The following is a 17,572-nucleotide window of genomic DNA, read 5'->3' on the forward strand; positions in this document are numbered from 1 at the left end:
GTCGGGACGTCGGGGCGGGTCTTGGCACATCCTTTGGCGGTCGATTGATACCGGGCCTTGCACGCCGAACACACCAGCACGCCGAGCACGTCGCGCGCGTGTCACTTCTTTCTCTACTGCTTCTTTTTCTACTGAAATGAATTACCGATGAATTGGTCGTGAGAGAAATAAATACATACCCCAATTCTGGCTATATCAAAATGTCAGTACGCTCGCCGAATATACTAAGCACGTCGCGCGCCGAGAACTGCTTCTTTGTCCACTAAAATGAAAGACTAATGAAGCGATTGTGAGAGAAACAGATATATGCGCCGAATCTAGGATATTAAAATGTTAAGTGCGCGTATATTATTCCAAATTTCGCGGCCTAAGTAGCACAAGTATAGCGGAAGCCCTAGAAAACAATATATATAGCCTATGACCGGCAATCCTATACAGAAATTGTGAGCAGCAAGTATAATAACGGACATATACTACGGTTCTGGGTATATCAAAATATCAGCGCGCGCGTATCATTATTTCGCGGCCTAAGTGACAAGTACAGCAGAAGTCCTAGTAAACAATACATGTAACGCATCATCGGTTTTGTATATTTGCGAGCAGCAGAAATAACAGCATTATGTATACAAAAATGCCTGAACTGCCAGTTCATGGATAGCGGACAAGCCAGGGCGGCCGGGATGAGTGCTGCGGTTGAGGCGGCCATTAGGGTTATCCCAACGCACTTTGGACGGATCAAATACAACGTGAGAGACGGATGAGACAAGATTATTACACGTATTTGCTTGGAACAAGATGGAAGGGCCGGAGTGCAAAGGGCAAGCGGCCGAACCGATGGCGGGCTGTCGGGGTCAAACGGGATGAATGCATCAAGGCCTGATATTCCCGGTCAACTGACCCATAGCCAGCTAGGACACTTCAGGTAGTGTTATATGCTCTGGATCTTCTGTTGAGACAAAGCCACTCTAGCCAGGCGAGGATGAACTTGTCAGTACGATCTGTTACTCTGTGAGGCCGGGTTTGGTCGAAGGTTTCATTTGCAACAATAAAAGAACAGCTCTGTGGGGAATCATATGAGAAAAAGAGAGAGAGAGAGAGACGTTTAGCCGATGAGACCTCCCAGATCTCGGTCCATGCCAGAAACTCGTTCTTCCAAGGCTCGCTTTTTCCGCTCCAACTCGCGGATTTCGGCCAATTCGTGCTCGATATCCTCGTCTGTGATATCTGGGGTATCTGGTTGAAATACGGGTGCTGGAGAATAATCCTCATCATCTCCGTATGAATGCCTCATTTGCTCCAATTCGGCGGTGTTGGTGGCGACCCGATCTTCCAGCTGGAAGATGGAATCGGTGATCATTTCATGTCGATAGCGCAAGCTAGCAATCTTGTCTTGCGCTCCAGCAACGGGACTATATCGGCTCATTAGTTCAGCGGTACCGGCAAATCCGGGGACAAGAGCACTCACTATACTTGACATAGAATCTCCGCACCTCGCAAGAGCACTTCAATATTGACCTCGCCGCGAGGTCCCCGGGTCGAGGTGCCGGCCGACCGCTTGATTTCCTCCATCATATCGGACCCCAAAACACGAGCCACCGCGGACTGGGTGCGGTTGTTGCGCGCCGAATAGATACGACTGGCCATCGACTCTGTCTCGGGCTCAGGGAACGTGGTCCCGCGTCGAGTGGCGCGCCTTTGGGATCCATGGGCCTTGGTGGATGGATCAACCTGGAATAGGGCACGTTCATGAGCTTCAGTATCGCGGATCAATGCCGTTATATCGTGAGAGCCCAGTAGCGAGTTGGTAAAGATGCGGGGCGGAGGGAATCTAAACGCTTCTCGATAAGTATCTCTAAGGATAGTTTGGGGTCAATCAATGGAGTTACGGACGGTAGATCGGCAATAGCATTGGAGGAGAGTGCAATCTGCTCCAGGTGAGAGTCGAGCAGCGGCATGGTGTCTGGCGGGTTGTGAGTTGGCGCTGAGTTGTTTACGAGAGCTATGGATGTCGCTGCCTCAGGCCTGCAGAGGACCAGGTGGCTAACGCAGCCCAAACCCGCAAAAAATGAGCGTCTTGCCTTGTTGTCTCCTTTTTATCTTCTTGGTCCTTTCTCCTTTTAAACCTGCTTGAATCTCTTCAATTTATCGACCGAGGTAAATTCTGCCCGTCTTCCAGCATCTTCCTCTGCAGTCCGTGCCGAGTAAGCTCCCCCTGACTAAGCGCGCTGGTCTCTTGCGCCCGTCCATTCCATCTCTTGACATCACATCACTCACCCACTTCATCCATCCCCTTGTCCCATCATTTGATTTGTCCTGGTAGCCTGGCTCGCTTGGTTTTGCCCCCTCTGCTCCCGGTCTTCATTCTCTATTCGTGATCGTCCTTCCCCCCTACTTCTCCCGTTAGCTTGGTGCTGCTCAGCTGAGCTCGACAGCTTGGGAAAGATGCCGGCCGAAAGGCGTTCTTTGCGATCAAACAACAAATCCGACACCTCTTCATCTGCTAACGGTGAAAAGGCTCGCTCGAACTCGCAGAGCTCGAATACTAAAGACAAGGCCGCGCCCACCACCCGCGCCGCGGCGAACAAGGCCAAGTCGGCCCCGGCAAAGAAAGGCGCCAAGGGCGCATCGAACGCCGGCATGGGCGAGAATGACCAGTCGCACGTCAACGGGTCGAAGTCGACTGAGAATGGTGTGAATGGCTCCGAGGATGTTGAGATGGGAGAGGATACGGCAGGTGCGCCTACATCCTCATTCAACACCAGTAAGGATCGGAAAGGTGACGAGAAGATGACTGTTGTAGTGCCCCCTACCAAGGGTTCCAGATCATCCGGCAAGGATACCGAGGAGGACGTGACAATGGAAGGTGCGGAGGAAGAGGAGAAGACCGAGCACGAGGTCGATCCAACAACCAAGGCGATTCAAGGTTGGTTTTGAGTTTTGGATCCGGGATGACCACCAAAGACGCTCATGCTAACTACAATCCTCCCTGGCCCGACGATAGATATCAAAACCAACTTTACTTTGCTCGAGCGAGCCGTCGCCCACTTCGACCCCAGATTTACCCTCCGTGTCCTGCGATCGATATCCTCGATGCGGAAATACATCACCCCCGAGGTCCTCGCCGAGGTCATCGTGGAGACCTACCCGGCTTCGAGCGTGACGGCATCGTTCCTCTTGGACGCCATCGACCAGGCGGGTGCTTTCGAGAGTGCCCTGGCCAGCTCGAAGATGGAGGTGGATTCGGAGAAGAACAAGGCCGCCCCCAAGGAGATCCTTCCCGAGGTGGATGCATACCTGTCCATTCTGGTACAGATCTACCTGTTCGACCAGCGAGACTTCCAGAAGGGAGGCCAGTTCTCGACAGATCTCATTGAGCGCCTGCGCGCCCTCAACCGCCGTACGCTGGATTCTCTCGCCGCTCGCGTGTACTTTTACTACTCTCTCTTCTTCGAGCAACTCGCTCCGCTCCCCCCATCTCCTGCAGCTGCCGTGACTACTATCCGTCAGCCGCTGTTGGCCGCTCTGCGGACCGCCGTTCTTCGAAAGGATGTCGACACGCAGGCTACCGTGATGACCCTGCTGCTCCGCAACTACCTGTCTACTTCCCACATCTCGCAGGCAGACCTTTTGATCTCTCACAACCGGTTCCCCACTGCGGCTTCCAACAACCAGATTGCGCGGTATCTGTACTACCTTGGGCGCATTCGTGCCATCCAGCTGCAATACACGGAAGCCCATAGCCACCTGATCGGGGCCACCCGCAAGTCCCCCGCCAGCCACAGTGCCCGTGGGTTCTACCAGGCCTCCCACAAGCTGCTGGTGGTGGTCGAGCTGCTGATGGGTGATATCCCGGATCGCGGGGTCTTCCGCCAGCCGGCCTTAGAACGGGCCATGCACCCGTACTTCTTACTGGCGCAGGCCGTTGGCGTTGGAGACCTGGACGGGTTCTTGAACATCGTCAACACACACAGTGCCACGTTCCGGAAGGATGGCACGTATACCCTTATTCTGCGTCTGCGACAGAATGTCATCAAGACTGGCATCCGTATGATGTCGTTGTCCTACTCGCGAATCTCTCTGCGGGATATTTGTCTCCGTCTGGGCCTGGACAGCGAGGAGTCAGCCGAATACATCGTGGCCAAGGCCATTCGGGATGGCGTGATCGAGGCGACTCTGGACCATGAGCATGGTTTCATGAAGAGTAAGGAGGTGGGCGATATTTACGCCACGAGAGAACCTGGGGAGGCATTCCACGACCGTATCCATGCCTGTCTGGCCCTGCATGACGAGAGTGTCAAGGTATGTATTTTGTCCGAGCCCTGTGCTGTGAGTTGTCTGACAATTCCCGTTTCCAGGCCATGCGTTTCCCGATGAACCAGCACCGTCTGGAGCTGAAGAGTGCCCAAGAGGCGCGGGAGCGAGAGCGGGAGCTTGCCAAGGAGATCCAGGAGGGAGACATGGACGACGAGGATGCTGGAGGCGATTTCGACGCCATCTAAGGGGTGGCTTCTTGATAATTGATACAGCATTTCCTTTCGCGCCGGCCCCATGGATATTTCTACTTAGTGGCCTCTTTCGACCCGTGTGTTAATTGTGTGTGATTTGGCTTTTACTTTTTTTCCCCCTCTTTCTCGGACGTGTATCAAGGGGAATGTGCAGGACCAAGATGGCCGGCGCGATCTTCCGTGTCTCTTATACTGGAATTATCTTTGCATTGTGCCTGCGTGTCTACTGTAGAGGCGAGCCAGGGCAGCTGAAGACTAGATTCTACTGGCATGGATTTGTGGTGATATTGAGTAGAGACAATTGAGCTAGGACTCTATTTTATTTTATTTCATCTCATTTTATAAATTGATGGTTGATGTTCGGTTTGTATGCTCTGATCACCATGATGCTCCGCGCGCTGGTCCGTGCCGACCCGAGAGCTCAGAAATCTTCCCGCGAGGTTTCCTTTTCCGCGCAACATCTCACGCGGCTCAATTCTATCGACTCTGGTTTCCAACTGCATTTCCATGATCTCGGTTTAATCTGCCACTTGTTTTATATTCACCGGGACTGCCTTGAGCATGCGAGCTCGAACCGTCCCGGCCACGGGGCTGATCTTCTCACGAACACCCTCGACCTCCGTGTGCCTCCAATGCCTCCGCGATGATCTCCGCTTGACTCCCGTTTCTCTTCAATCTCGACGATACCACCCCAGTCGCCGAAGAGATGTCTCTCCGTTTGGAGCCGCTGTGTCAGCCGCGCAGACCATTTTCAAGGGTATGCCGAAAGCACCTCCGGGGATCTCGGTCGACCCGTTGAGGATAGTTGGCAAGGAGCTCAAGTTCCTGACCAAAAATCTCCGTCAATTGCTGGGATCGGGTCACCCGGCATTGGACAAGGTGGCCAAGTATTATACTCGCAGTGAGGGCAAGCACATGCGGCCATTGCTGGTGCTGCTTATGTCCCAGGCGACAGCCTTGGACCCGCGGAAGCACAATCCCAACCAAGACAGCACGAAACCCGTCAACGATCCTCTCAGCGCGCCATCCATCCTTGACGATCTCAATCCTGATATCAATCCACTCGTATCTCCATCCGCCGAAGGCCAGTACGACTTTGCGGGCGACGACCACATTCTGCCCTCGCAGCGGCGTCTGGCCGAGATCACGGAGCTGATCCACACGGCATCCCTTCTCCACGACGATGTCATTGACAACGCGGTGACTCGCCGAGCCAGTAGCTCGGCGAACCTGGCGTTCGGAAACAAGATGGCGGTGCTGGCGGGCGATTTCTTGCTGGGGCGGGCCTCGGTGGCGCTGGCTCGTCTGCGGGATCCCGAGGTGACTGAGCTGATGGCCACTGTGATTGCCAATCTGGTGGAGGGCGAGTTCATGCAGCTGAAGAACACAGCCCAGGACGAGTCCAAGCCCGTGTTCGCCGACGAGACCCTCTCCTACTACCTGCAAAAGACCTACCTGAAGACCGCCAGTCTGATCAGCAAGTCCTGCCGCTCTGCCGCCGTGCTTGGCCGGAGCGCCCCCGAGGTCATCGAGGCCTCCTACGCCTACGGTCGCAACTTGGGGTTGGCGTTCCAGCTGGTGGATGATATGTTGGATTATACCGTCACTGAGGCGGAGCTGGGCAAGCCGGCTGGTGCAGACCTGGAGCTAGGCCTGGCGACCGCGCCGCTCCTGTTTGCGTGGAAGAGTAACCCGGAGCTCGGCCCGTTGGTGGGTCGGAAGTTCCGTGAAGAGGGGGACGTGCAGAGGGTAAGTAGTGTGTTCAAGTGGTGGTCCTGATAAATGCTAATCATCCCTCTCTAGGCCCGTGAGCTCGTCTACCACAGCGACGGCGTTGAGCAAACCCGTGCGTTGGCCCAGGAGTATGCCGACAAGGCTGTGGCTGCCATCAGCGACTTCCCAGACAGCGAGGCCAAGTCCGGGCTGATCGACATGTGCGAGAAGACCATGCGGCGGAAAAAATAAGAACTGTTCCGTCATGTAAACATATAACTGCTTGGGTTTCTTTTTTCTACATCGATTTTGGTTTTCGAGGCAATGTATACCTAGGGATTTGGAGATGCTTGATACATACGAATTTCCCATGTCTGGCTTGACTTATCCTTAAAGACCACACTAATCACTCGAGTATATCACTTGAATTAACCGTCGAATCCACGTAGACTCTGTTTCTTCATTAGGGAAATACATGTTTTGCTGTCACCCATGAATGACTGCCTAACAGTCGCCTATAGACATGCCCCGCCTAACAAAATAATATAAAACCATGCTAGAAATAAATTCTTGCTATTTATAAAGAAGGCATCCATTGACTCATTGCATTACTAGAGTGATCCACTCAATACTTCCTATTGCAGTAAAAGTGATGTGCGAGCCGAAGGATTCAGGCCATGAAATTGGGGAGATGTGCGACTAGTGGCCCTATAAAGAACCCCACCAAACATTGCATTTGCCCTTGCAAAACCTGTCCTTCCTCATCCGATCCAAGATGTCTGCCCCTGGCTCTTCTTACGGCCGATGGAGCAGTCCGCTCACTGCAGAGCGGATGGCCAGCTGTAGTATTACGCTCCATGAAGTGGTGGTCGATGTTCGTTTATAGTCCTGGGAAAATGGCTGGCAGCTAATCGAACCCAGGAATCTACCGGTGCGATATATTCCGTAGAATGCCACCCTACGCAGGAAGGTCGCTATGCGATAATCCAGCATCTCAATGGCCACCGTCGAGATGTCCTCCCGAAAGAACTGAGTGCCCACGCAACGGTGCAAGAGCTCGGGGGCGGCTCGCTGGAAATGCGTCCCTATGGTCAGATTCTGTTTGTCGATGAGAAATCCTGCAGCATCTATCTATTGGATCCAGCGTCAAGTCAGGCTCGTCTCATCCACCAGGCACCCGAGGGCGTTCGATATGCGAATTTCTGCACGCATCCCACAACCCCCCAGTGGATTCTTGCTGTCAAGGAAGACCATCGAGATGCGACCCCGGAGACCCAAGCAACTGACGTCCACAACACGTTGGTGGCAATCGATATTGAATCAGGGCAGGAGTCGACCGTTCTGCAAGGTGACGACTTCTACTCGCACCCCAAATTTGACCCCTCTGGCAAATATGTCTCGTGGATCCAATGGTCCCATCCGGACATGCCATGGACCGGAACCGTGCTGTACTGGGGCGAATGGGAGAATGGAAGAGTGAACAATGTGTCCCGCATCGCCGGCCAAGCTCAAGCCGAGAGCATTGCTCAGCCCAAATGGGGCTTGGATGGGACGTTATACTTTGCGAGCGATAGGACGGGGTTTTGGCAACTATATTCCTTCGGCGTGAATGACCGTGTTGTGCGCCATCTGTCGTTCCCCAACCTGGAGGAGGCAGATTTTGCTACGCCAGAATGGGAGCTTGGAAGGTAATGTTTCTCGCTGTGACTGATGGCTTGTGCAAGAACCTGACGTCCCTCAAGTTCCTGCTTTACATCGCTTGACGCAACAACAATTGTCGCAGCGGTCATCACTCATGCCACCAGCAAGATCGTACTCCTGGATCTTTCTACTTTAGCGGTTCGGGACCTGGGTTTGCCTTATGTGGACCACGAGGAGTGTGCCAACGGGATCTACCGAGTGTCGCCTAGCAGCTTTGCGGTTGTCGGTTCATCTACAACTTCTCCCTCGGAACTGGCATTGGTTTCCATTACGCCTTCATTCGAAACCCAACGAACCATGCTCACTTCTACCGCATTATTTGAATTAGCACCAGAATATGTCTCATTGGCAAGGCCATTTGTTGCCCCTCAAAAGTACGGTCCGCAGCGTGACGGGCTCGTACACATGTTCTACTTCCCGCCTCGCAACCCCGAGTACGAAGTTGACGAGAAAAAGCTACCTCCCCTCCTGGTCAATGTGCATGGGGGTCCCAATGGTTGTGTTAAGCCGTCCCTCGACCTCGAAATCCAATACTGGACCACGCGCGGCTTCGCGGTCTGCGCCGTCAACTACACCGGCTCGACCGGGTATGGACGAGAATACCGCGAACGACTCTCCGGGCACTGGGGCGTGGTGGATGTAGCCGACACCGTGAGCGCAATTGATTATCTCGCAGAGAGAGGAATGATTGACCGCACGCGGGTTGGGATCTACGGCGGCAGCGCGGGGGGCTACTTGACCTTACAGGCGCTGCATCTATACCCGGACGTCTGGGCCGCGGGGGTCAGCGAGTACGGCATCAGCGATATGCGGGCACTGCAGGCCGACTCGTACAAGTTCGAGAGCCAGGATGTGGACCGGTTGCTGTTGAGCAACGTCGAAAACCCGGAGGAACGAGAGCGTGAACTCGATAGGCGCAGTCCGTGCCACTACGCCGAGCAGATCCGGGCACCGTTGTTGCTATTGCAGGGAACAGACGATGTCGTGGTCCCCGTGGCACAGGCGCGCATGATGGCGGATGCTATGCGAGCCCATGGACGAGTTGCAGAGGTGGTGGAGTTTGAGGGAGAGGGCCATGGGTGGGTGGGACACAAGACGATCTATCAGTCTTTCCGGTGGTATGAGGAGTGGTGGACGCGATATCTGACTTGATTGCCCTCACATAGCCTACGTTCTATGATTATTGTCTGATTCATTTTATGACTAGAGCAATGATATATAGCTCTACATCTTCAATAGATCTCTATACTTGCAATCGCACACATTTCGATGTTCAACTGCACTTTGCTCAGGCCCAGTTGATGCGGATCGCGCGGGGAAGAGCTGGTATTCGTTGGTAACATTACGAACAGTACAAAGACACATAAGCATAACCAGAATATGTGTAAAGTACAGTAAAATACACATATTATTATAACCATACCACATTCATGTCCAGCTCCTTCGTCATCCCCGGTGCAACTCATCTTCGTGTGGTTTCAACTCTCGGAGTCCACCGGTTGCCTGCTTTTTGTGTTTTTCCTGCAGAGCCGGTCTCTTTGTCTTGTTGCTTGGGGACGTGCGCCCTCAAATTATGGAGCTTTCGGTGCTCTCACTGTGATCGACTCTCGATGGGTTCGCTCGGCAGCTTCCTCTTCGTATACGTGCTCGGGGGAATCACCTTCGTCCCGCTGGTCCTGTGCTTGGTCCTGCTCCATGCCTATCTAACTCTCCCCTCGGCCCCGGCGCCTCGGCAATCATGCGATCCCGCGCCCGACCACGTCCACCAGCCGACCGATGACGAGTATAGTCTCAAGTCCGGCACTGACCAGCTGGCCGAGCAGTTCCACCGCTCGCACGAATCCGATGTCGCTGCCGGCTACTTTGCCGTCTGCCGAGAATATGTCCCTGGCGGTGTCAATGGGAAGCCCCCGGAGAGAACCACCCCGACCGGCGAGGTTGTCGCGACCGAGAGTCCGAGCGTCTATCAGGCCATGTACCGGAGCTTGTTCGATCGCAAACAAGCCCCTAGTATTGAACCGGCCAAGTCGAATGGAAAGAATACCAAGCGGGCGCGGAATGTCTTCTACATCGTTCTCCGGTATGGGCTGGCGCGATTGAAATGGCGGGCGCTTCTTGCTGACGATATCATGACTTTGTTTTAACCAGACATGGTCACTTGATGCTTTATGACGATGTTAACCAGGTCGAAGTGCGCTATGTCATCTCTCTTGCTCATCACGATGTGTCCATATATGGCGGCGAGGGCGATATCCCGGAGGGAGAGTTATGGCTCAAGAGGAACGCCGTTTGTCTCTCCCGGCGGCTGGATTCGCTGGGGGACCTGGGAGGGCCGACGCCGCCGTTCTATCTGTTTTCGGAGAACTTGTCGGAGAAGGAGGATTTCTATTTTGCCATGCTGCAGAACCAGACCCGGATGTGGGACTCGGCCGATCGCCCGCCCAAGTACCAGGAGTTTGATGTCAAGCATATTGTCACCCTGGTTCGGCGTCTGCATTCCTCTGAGGAGCAGCTGCAGACACGGTGGATCAATGCGATTCTGGGCCGCTTGTTTCTGGCTCTGTACCAGACGCCCGAGTTGGAGGAGTTCGTTCGCGGTAAGATCGCGAAGAAAATCTCGCGGGTCAACAAGCCGAACTTCATCAGCAAGATTGGCCTGCACAAGATTGATATGGGAGAAGGTGCTCCGTTCCTCACCAATCCGCGACTCAAGGATTTGACAGTTGACGGCAACTGCTGTGTCGAGACGGATCTCCAGTACACTGGCAACTTTCGGGTCGAGATATCGGCTACCGTGCGTATTGATCTGGGCCCTCGTTTTAAGGCCAGGGAGGTCGACATCGTGCTGGCGGTCGTGCTGAAGAAGCTCGAAGGCCACCTGTTGGTCCGCTCCAAGCCTCCGCCAAGCAATCGGTTCTGGATGTCCTTCGAAAACATGCCGAAGATGGAGATGGACATCCAACCCATTGTCAGCTCCAAACAAATTACCTACAGCCTCATTCTCCGCACGATCGAGAGCAAGATTCGCGAAGTGGTAGCCGAGAGTATTGTCCTGCCGTTTTGGGATGATACCCCATTTTTAGACACCTTTGGCCAGTCCTTCCGCGGCGGCATCTGGCAGCAGGGTATACCCCAACCGGACGCGGATGTAGAAATTCCTGATGATTCCGGTGCCCCGATGACCCCGAAGAGTGTGCGCCGGGACTCGGTCGAGGTGCTGAAATCCAAAGATGATCGGACTATGAGCATGCCCGTTCTTTCTGAGCCGAATCCAGCAAATCTGAAGTCGCGCAAAGGACCAAAGTCGACTACTTCAGACTTGCAATTTCCTCATTCCACTGCGGCCTCCACTGGTATCGAGAGATCTGACAGCCTGCCATTACCTCGGGCCATTCGATCCCAGACCTTCTCCCATGCAGCCGATCCTATTGTTACGGCGGACAATGCCAAAGTTGACAAAGTCATGCCCGAGGGCAAAGGTGACGAGAAGAGCAATGCCACCAGTGCAATGATTGAGATATCAAACCGTTCTCCGCCTGCATCTCCGAACCGAACTCCGAGCAGCTCGCCGCCCACGGGTGGCATCACGATGCCAGAGAACGCGGTCCACAGCCGCTCGTCCTCGATCGCCGAGTCTATTGATGGCGTTGGGTTTGTGAATGACCAGGTCATCCAGAGTCACTCTTCAGCTCGTCTCGACAACAGTTCTTTCTCCAGCCTGAGATCTTCGCGGGGGAGTTCTACTACCTCCGTCGTCAGCGAAAAGCCCCGGCGGCGCAGTACCATCGAAAACATTACCCAAACGCTGACGCCGGCGGTGACTGACAACAAGTCCCCGAGCACTCTCACCATTGGAACTGCCACAGCCGCCGCAAAGAAATGGGGCTGGAATGTTTTTGGTAAAGGAGGCCCGAATGCGAGTCAGGAACCATCACGGGCTCCCCCGGCACCCCCGACCAGCCCATTGGACGGGGCCATCCCCATCTCCCACCGGGTGCCCCTCTGCCTCGCCCCGACAGGTATGCCCTGAAACGAAATTCGGTGAATTTGCCCAGGCGGAAGCCGGTTCCAGACCAGGTGCAGCCAATGCCTCGGAGAAAACCCATTCCTCCTATGGCGCGCACCGACAGTGGCACCGATGAATTGCTGGTGGTTGAAGCCCCCCAGGACTCCGGACCCGATAGCCCGGTGGGACAAGTGGACTCGGATCAAATTCCAATGGACCAAACTCCTGAGGATAGCGATGGCTCTGCGAAAGATGCCACAAAAGATGCCACAAGTCCCGGGTGGGAAGATGAGAGCCCGGACATTCAGCCGTTGCAGTCTGTAGACCAGACACCCTTCTCGACGCCAGGCAGCAGTGAGGTCCTTCCACCCAGTGCTAAAGTGGAAATACCATCGGCCTGAGTTGGATTTTGTTTTCGAGGATATTATCAAGCAGAGGATTCGGCCTGCTGGATCTGAGTTCTGTGGTCTTCTGTCATGCCCTGGGTTGGCTTTTTATGTGTAGGACCGGAGCCTCGCCACCCCTGAATGTGTTACTTTGTCACATAGAGCTGTGCATTTTCTATTAGTTGTCTTGTTACCATGGCCATATTCAATCCCCGGGCCTTTTGTGTTAGATACGTGGCGTATGGAGTTATGCCGATGAGCGTGATGTGGTTTTCTTCCCCCCTTACGAATAAACTTTTGCTTTCATTGATCTCTACCTGAGACTTATAATATAAGAATATATGACTGGGGCTGTGGTATTCGTTTTTTTGAGTTTCTTCGTGCCTACGTGCCGTTCATCTGGCATAGCTTTGGACATAAGTTTGGATTAGGTAGCGCTTCCTCTCTCAAATAAAAAGCAAGGAAGGCACATAGACAAATAACAAGAAGATTGCTAAGAGAAAGAAAGAGAAATAAAGAAGAAATAAAGAAATAAAGAAACAAAAAGAGCAACAAAGTCTTTTCAATATATTACCAGTTAGATAATAAGTCTTTAAAATCTGACTGTGGAATTCTTGCTCTATACTACAAAATGAGGGTCAGCAGCTTGTATTCCACAGACCTTGAATATCGGGGATATCCATGGATGTAGTTGTAGTCTTATACTTGTTGCCTGCCCATGACACGCGTCCACCGCAAGGGAGTCCATGCCAAGCCTCCACAGGCGCCAGCTTTCCGCAACGTCATTGCCCTCCTCCCACGTGCATCGCTCTGTGTTCTTCATCTTGTCTTTCTCTCCGGCCAGCGCATTCTTCCTGGCGTCCCTGCGCTGTCCGGGTTTGGGATCTGCTTTTGATACCATTCCGTGTCTTTCTCTACCCCTGAACTCGTCGCACCCCGGCCAAGATGAGTCGGTACGCACCCTATCTCGCCTCCTTCCAGGAACACCGAGTGACTGACCATTGTACAGGACGGAGGCGGACTTGGCCATCAATATTCGCAAGGCCACAAGTATTGGTAAGTGGCTAGCCCGGGGAGCCGACAATAGAGACCGGGAGGAGACAGGGGATGCTGACGAGTGATTCCGCCATCAACAGAGGAAACTGCGCCCAAACGTATGTCCGAATCATGTCCTGCTGTCGAATTCTTCTCTGGAATTCGATAATCGCCGTCCCTGACCTTTTATCTGCCTTTCCCCCCTTTGTCCCGACCCGACTAACCTCTTCCCCCGCTTTCAGGGAAACATGTGCGGAGCTGCATTGTCTATACGTGGGACCACAAGTCGTCGGCGGCCTTTTGGGCGGGTATGAAAGTGTATGTGATTCCGGGCGTGGAGGATTGATTTGGGGGGCGCTGGTTGACGGGGCTGACCCGCCATTTTATCGCACAGGCAGCCTGTTCTTGCCGACGAGGTCCAGACGTTCAAGGCTCTCATCACGATCCACAAGGTTCTGCAAGAAGGACATCCGATTGTCGTACGAGAGGCGCAACAGCATGCCAATTGGGTCGACAGCTTGATGAGAGGAGTCGGAGGCGATGGTATTCGAGGTGGGTTTCTTTCGCTGGCGCTCTGCGAGCAATCCCTCGGTCGAAGAGTGGCGACGCATATAGAGGGACAGATGATAACAATGCTGGGTTAGGATACGCGCCGCTGATCCGGGAATATGTCTTCTTTCTGGAGTCGAAACTGGCCTTCCACCGCAACCACCCGGAATTCAATGGTAGGTGGTTTCTGTTTGCCCAGAGTCGGGGAGGAGCGCAATGGCTCTAACATGCGCAGGACTGTTCGAGTATGAGGAGTATATCAGCTTGAAGACCATCAATGATCCCAATGAGGGGTATGTATGACTCTGGAGTTTGCGGGAGAGGGATGTTGTGAGCGCTGACGGTTCTGCAGCTATGAAACCATTACCGACCTCATGGCCTTGCAAGATCAGATTGATGGCTTCCAGAAACTCATTTTCTCGCATTTCCAGTCCGGTACCCACAATGAATGCCGAATCTCTGCGCTCGTGCCCCTCGTGCAGGAGAGTTACGGAATTTATAAGTTCATCACCAGCATGCTGAGAGCTATGCACACGAGTACGGGCCCGTCTCCTTGTGATTCGTTTGGTGCAGGGTAATTGACATATAATCTGTAGCTACCGGAGATGACGAAGCCCTGGAGCCGCTTCGTGGCCGATATGATGCTCAGCATTATCGCCTAGTTCGGTTCTACTACGAGTGCTCCAACTTGCGCTACTTGACGAGTCTTATCACCATTCCTAAGTTGCCCCAGGACCCACCGAGTCTCCTCGGGGAGGACGACGAGCGCCCGGCTTTGCCGAGACGACCGGCACGAGAGGTCGAAGCTGCACCGTCACCGCCGCCCAAGATGACCGCTGAACCGGAGCCGATCAGCGACTTCTGGACCACCGAGGCGCGACGTCAGCAGGAAGAGTATGAGGCTGAACAGGCTCGTCTGCAACAGCAATGGGAAGAGCAACAGCGACAGCAGTTGCTTGCCCAGCAGCAGGCGCAGCACGACTTTGAGGAGCAGCAGCGTCTTCAGGCTGAGCAACAGCGGCTCGCCCAAGAACAGCTTCTCCGCGATCAATATCAAACCCAGACGCAGGGCCGACTGGCCGAGCTGGAGCGGGAGAACCTGAACGCTCGGGCGCAGTACGAGCGGGATCAGCTGATGTTGCAGGAATATGACCGCCGTGTGAAGGATCTCGAGGAGCAGATGAACCAGCTCAACTCAAATGTGCATCTGCAGAACTCTTCCAAGGATGAGCAGATCCGGTCTCTGCAGGAGCAGGTGAACACCTGGCGATCCAAGTACGAGGCCCTAGCCAAACTCTACTCGCAGCTCCGACAAGAACACCTGGATCTTCTCCAGACCACAAAGAGCCTGAAGATCAAGGCGGCATCAGCGCAGGAGGCGATTGACCGGCGTGAGAAGCTGGAGCGTGAGCTCAAGACCAAGAACCTGGAGTTGGCTGATATGATCCGAGAGCGAGACCGTGCTCTGCACGATCGGGACCGCCTGACTGGCACCAACAAGGATGAGCTGGAGAAGGTTAAGCGGGAGCTTCGAATGGCGATTGACCGTGCAGAGAATGCCGAGCGGCAAAAGGGCTCGGAGATTTCGTCCATGCTGTCCAAGTATAACCGCGAGATGGCTGACTTGGAAGAAGCATTGCGCGTGAGTGCCAGCATCCCTCTTTCTGTAATGATTGCTCCCTTGCTGATTGTTTAGACCAAATCGCGCGCGCTGGACGATTATTCCAGCCGCAACTTGGAGCGACAAGGAGACAATGATGTGGCTCTCCGCGAAAAGGATGAGGAGATCGAAGTGTACAAGTCTGGAATGGAGCAGGCTCTGATGGAATTGGAAGAGCTGAGAATGGTAGGTGGTGATGCGGACCAATATTTTGGCGCCTATGCTGACCACAGTGTACTTCCAGAACCAAGGTGACGCCGATAATGCGCTGGATAACCAGATTGACACGGTGCTCCACGGCACGGTGGCCAAGATCAACGACATTATCGACTCCGTGTTGCAGGCCGGTGTCCAGCGCGTGGACGATGCCCTGTACGAACTGGACTCGTCCATGCAGGCCGGTAACCAGAATGCATCCCCGCCGTATGTGCTGTCTCAGATTGAGAAGGCTTCGGCTTCGGCCACCGAGTTCTCGACGGCCTTCAACAACTTTATCGCGGACGGTCCCAACAGCCCGCACGCCGAGATCATCCGCACAGTGTCTGTCTTCTCTGGGTCGGTTGCCGATGTGCTGAGCAACACGAAGGGATTGACCCGGTTTGCCAACGACGACAAGAGCTCTGACCAGCTGATCAGCGCGGCCCGCAAGTCCGCACAGGCAACGGTGCGGTTCTTCCGGGGGCTGCAGTCCTTCCGCCTGGAGGGCCTCGAGGCGCTGCAGAAGACCGACGTGGTGATCAACAACAACCTGGAGGTGCAGCGTGATCTGCAGTCGCTGTCGAAGATGGTAGACTCATTCGCGCCCAAGAGCAGCAAGATTAGCACCAAGGGGGATCTGGGTGACCTGGTGGACCAGGAACTGCTGAAGGCGGCCGATGCGATCGACGCGGCGGCCCAGCGGTTGGCCAAGCTCCAAAACAAGCCGCGCGATGGCTACTCGACGTACGAGCTGCGCATCAACGACTCGATCCTGGCAGCAGCCATTGCTGTCACCACCGCGATCGCCGAGCTAATCAAGGCGGCGACGGCATCGCAGCAAGAGATTGTGCGCGAGGGTCGCGGCAGCTCGTCCAAGACGGCGTTCTACAAGAAGAACAACCGCTGGACCGAGGGTCTGATCTCAGCGGCAAAGGCGGTGGCTGCGTCAACCAACACGCTGATCGAGACGGCCGACGGGGTCATCTCGGGCCGTAACTCGCCCGAGCAGCTCATCGTCGCGTCCAACGATGTGGCCGCCAGCACTGCGCAGCTGGTGGCAGCCAGTCGCGTCAAGGCCACGTTTATGAGCAAGACCCAGGACCGACTGGAGACGGCCAGTAAGGCTGTTGGTGCCGCGTGCCGGACCCTGGTGCGCCAGGTGCAGGATATCATTGCGGAGAAGCACCGCGACGACACCGAGGCCGAGGATTACACCAAGCTGAGCTCGCACGAGTTCAAGGTGCGCGAGATGGAGCAGCAGGTATGTTCTTTTGATTGGTTTTCTCTCTCCCCCCCCTTCCCCCTTCCATCCATGGTTGCAGCTGCTGATGACATTCTTGTTTCTTTGTTTTAGGTCGAGATCCTGCAGCTCGAGAACAACCTCTCCCGCGCTCGTTCACGTCTGGGCGAAATGCGCAAGATCTCGTACCAGGAAGACTAGGCGGTTCGGTCGGTTCGGTCGTGTGCGCTGGTTCCTGTATATCCCGATATTTCTTGGAACGCGTATGTTTCTTTTCTGTTCTGCTCTGCATTTTGCAAAAGTCAGCTTGTCCGTAGTCCTCTGCTCTTTCTTTGCCTTTCTGCCTCTCCCTTCTCTACTTCGTAGTCGATCATCGCCAAGACTTTGTGGGTCCGGGGATCCAACGGTAGCGCATATCGAACCGTGGGCCTGCAGGGATGAAACAAAGAACCTCGAGACGTCACCTCGTCCCATGCAGCTCGATGACTTGGCATCCCACGAAGTCCTCGATGCCACACTGGAGATCTGTGCAAGGTCTAAAGGGGAGAAGGGAGGGAAAAAGAAAAGACAGCAGCAGGT

General features: G+C 54.4%; 6 protein-coding genes across 6 annotated transcripts; 5 read left to right on the top strand and 1 right to left on the bottom strand.

Moving 5' to 3' along the window:
• Positions 1–1,102: 1,102 nt before the first annotated feature.
• Positions 1,103–1,955, bottom strand: NUU61_000418 (uncharacterized protein; the record flags this gene model as incomplete). Its single annotated transcript, XM_056651002.1, has 3 exons — positions 1,103–1,409; positions 1,466–1,828; positions 1,891–1,955. The coding sequence occupies 3 exons, from the start codon at positions 1,953–1,955 to the stop codon at positions 1,103–1,105; spliced, it is 735 nt and encodes a 244-aa protein (XP_056515852.1).
• A 487-nt stretch (positions 1,956–2,442) lies between these two features.
• Positions 2,443–4,499, top strand: NUU61_000419 (proteasome regulatory particle lid subunit RPN3; the record flags this gene model as incomplete). Its single annotated transcript, XM_056651003.1, has 3 exons — positions 2,443–2,923; positions 3,002–4,299; positions 4,356–4,499. 3 exons carry the CDS (start codon positions 2,443–2,445, stop codon positions 4,497–4,499), a joined length of 1,923 nt encoding a protein of 640 aa, XP_056515853.1.
• Positions 4,500–5,066: 567 nt separating this feature from the next.
• On the top strand, positions 5,067–6,470 carry NUU61_000420 (trans-hexaprenyltranstransferase; the record flags this gene model as incomplete). Its single annotated transcript, XM_056651004.1, has 2 exons — positions 5,067–6,254; positions 6,309–6,470. The coding sequence occupies 2 exons, from the start codon at positions 5,067–5,069 to the stop codon at positions 6,468–6,470; spliced, it is 1,350 nt and encodes a 449-aa protein (XP_056515854.1).
• A 523-nt stretch (positions 6,471–6,993) lies between these two features.
• On the top strand, positions 6,994–9,071 carry NUU61_000421 (S9 family peptidase; the record flags this gene model as incomplete). The annotated part of the gene is made up of 3 exons (XM_056651005.1): positions 6,994–7,092; positions 7,140–7,906; positions 7,961–9,071. The coding sequence occupies 3 exons, from the start codon at positions 6,994–6,996 to the stop codon at positions 9,069–9,071; spliced, it is 1,977 nt and encodes a 658-aa protein (XP_056515855.1).
• A 458-nt stretch (positions 9,072–9,529) lies between these two features.
• Positions 9,530–12,326, top strand: NUU61_000422 (SMP domain-containing protein; the record flags this gene model as incomplete). Its single annotated transcript, XM_056651006.1, has 3 exons — positions 9,530–9,999; positions 10,068–11,938; positions 11,992–12,326. 3 exons carry the CDS (start codon positions 9,530–9,532, stop codon positions 12,324–12,326), a joined length of 2,676 nt encoding a protein of 891 aa, XP_056515856.1.
• Positions 12,327–13,256: 930 nt separating this feature from the next.
• On the top strand, positions 13,257–17,194 carry NUU61_000423 (putative cytoskeleton assembly control protein Sla2; the record flags this gene model as incomplete). Its single annotated transcript, XM_056651007.1, has 12 exons — positions 13,257–13,264; positions 13,321–13,367; positions 13,448–13,465; positions 13,589–13,664; positions 13,741–13,898; positions 13,991–14,071; positions 14,131–14,188; positions 14,248–14,432; positions 14,492–15,537; positions 15,592–15,741; positions 15,800–17,014; positions 17,108–17,194. 12 exons carry the CDS (start codon positions 13,257–13,259, stop codon positions 17,192–17,194), a joined length of 3,129 nt encoding a protein of 1,042 aa, XP_056515857.1.
• Between the last annotated feature and the right edge of the window lie 378 nt (positions 17,195–17,572).

This window comes from Penicillium alfredii, assembly GCF_028826965.1.
Source record: "Penicillium alfredii strain IBT 34128 chromosome Unknown utg000001l_segment0_segment0, whole genome shotgun sequence".
NCBI classification, from domain to species: Eukaryota; Fungi; Ascomycota; class Eurotiomycetes; order Eurotiales; family Aspergillaceae; genus Penicillium; species Penicillium alfredii.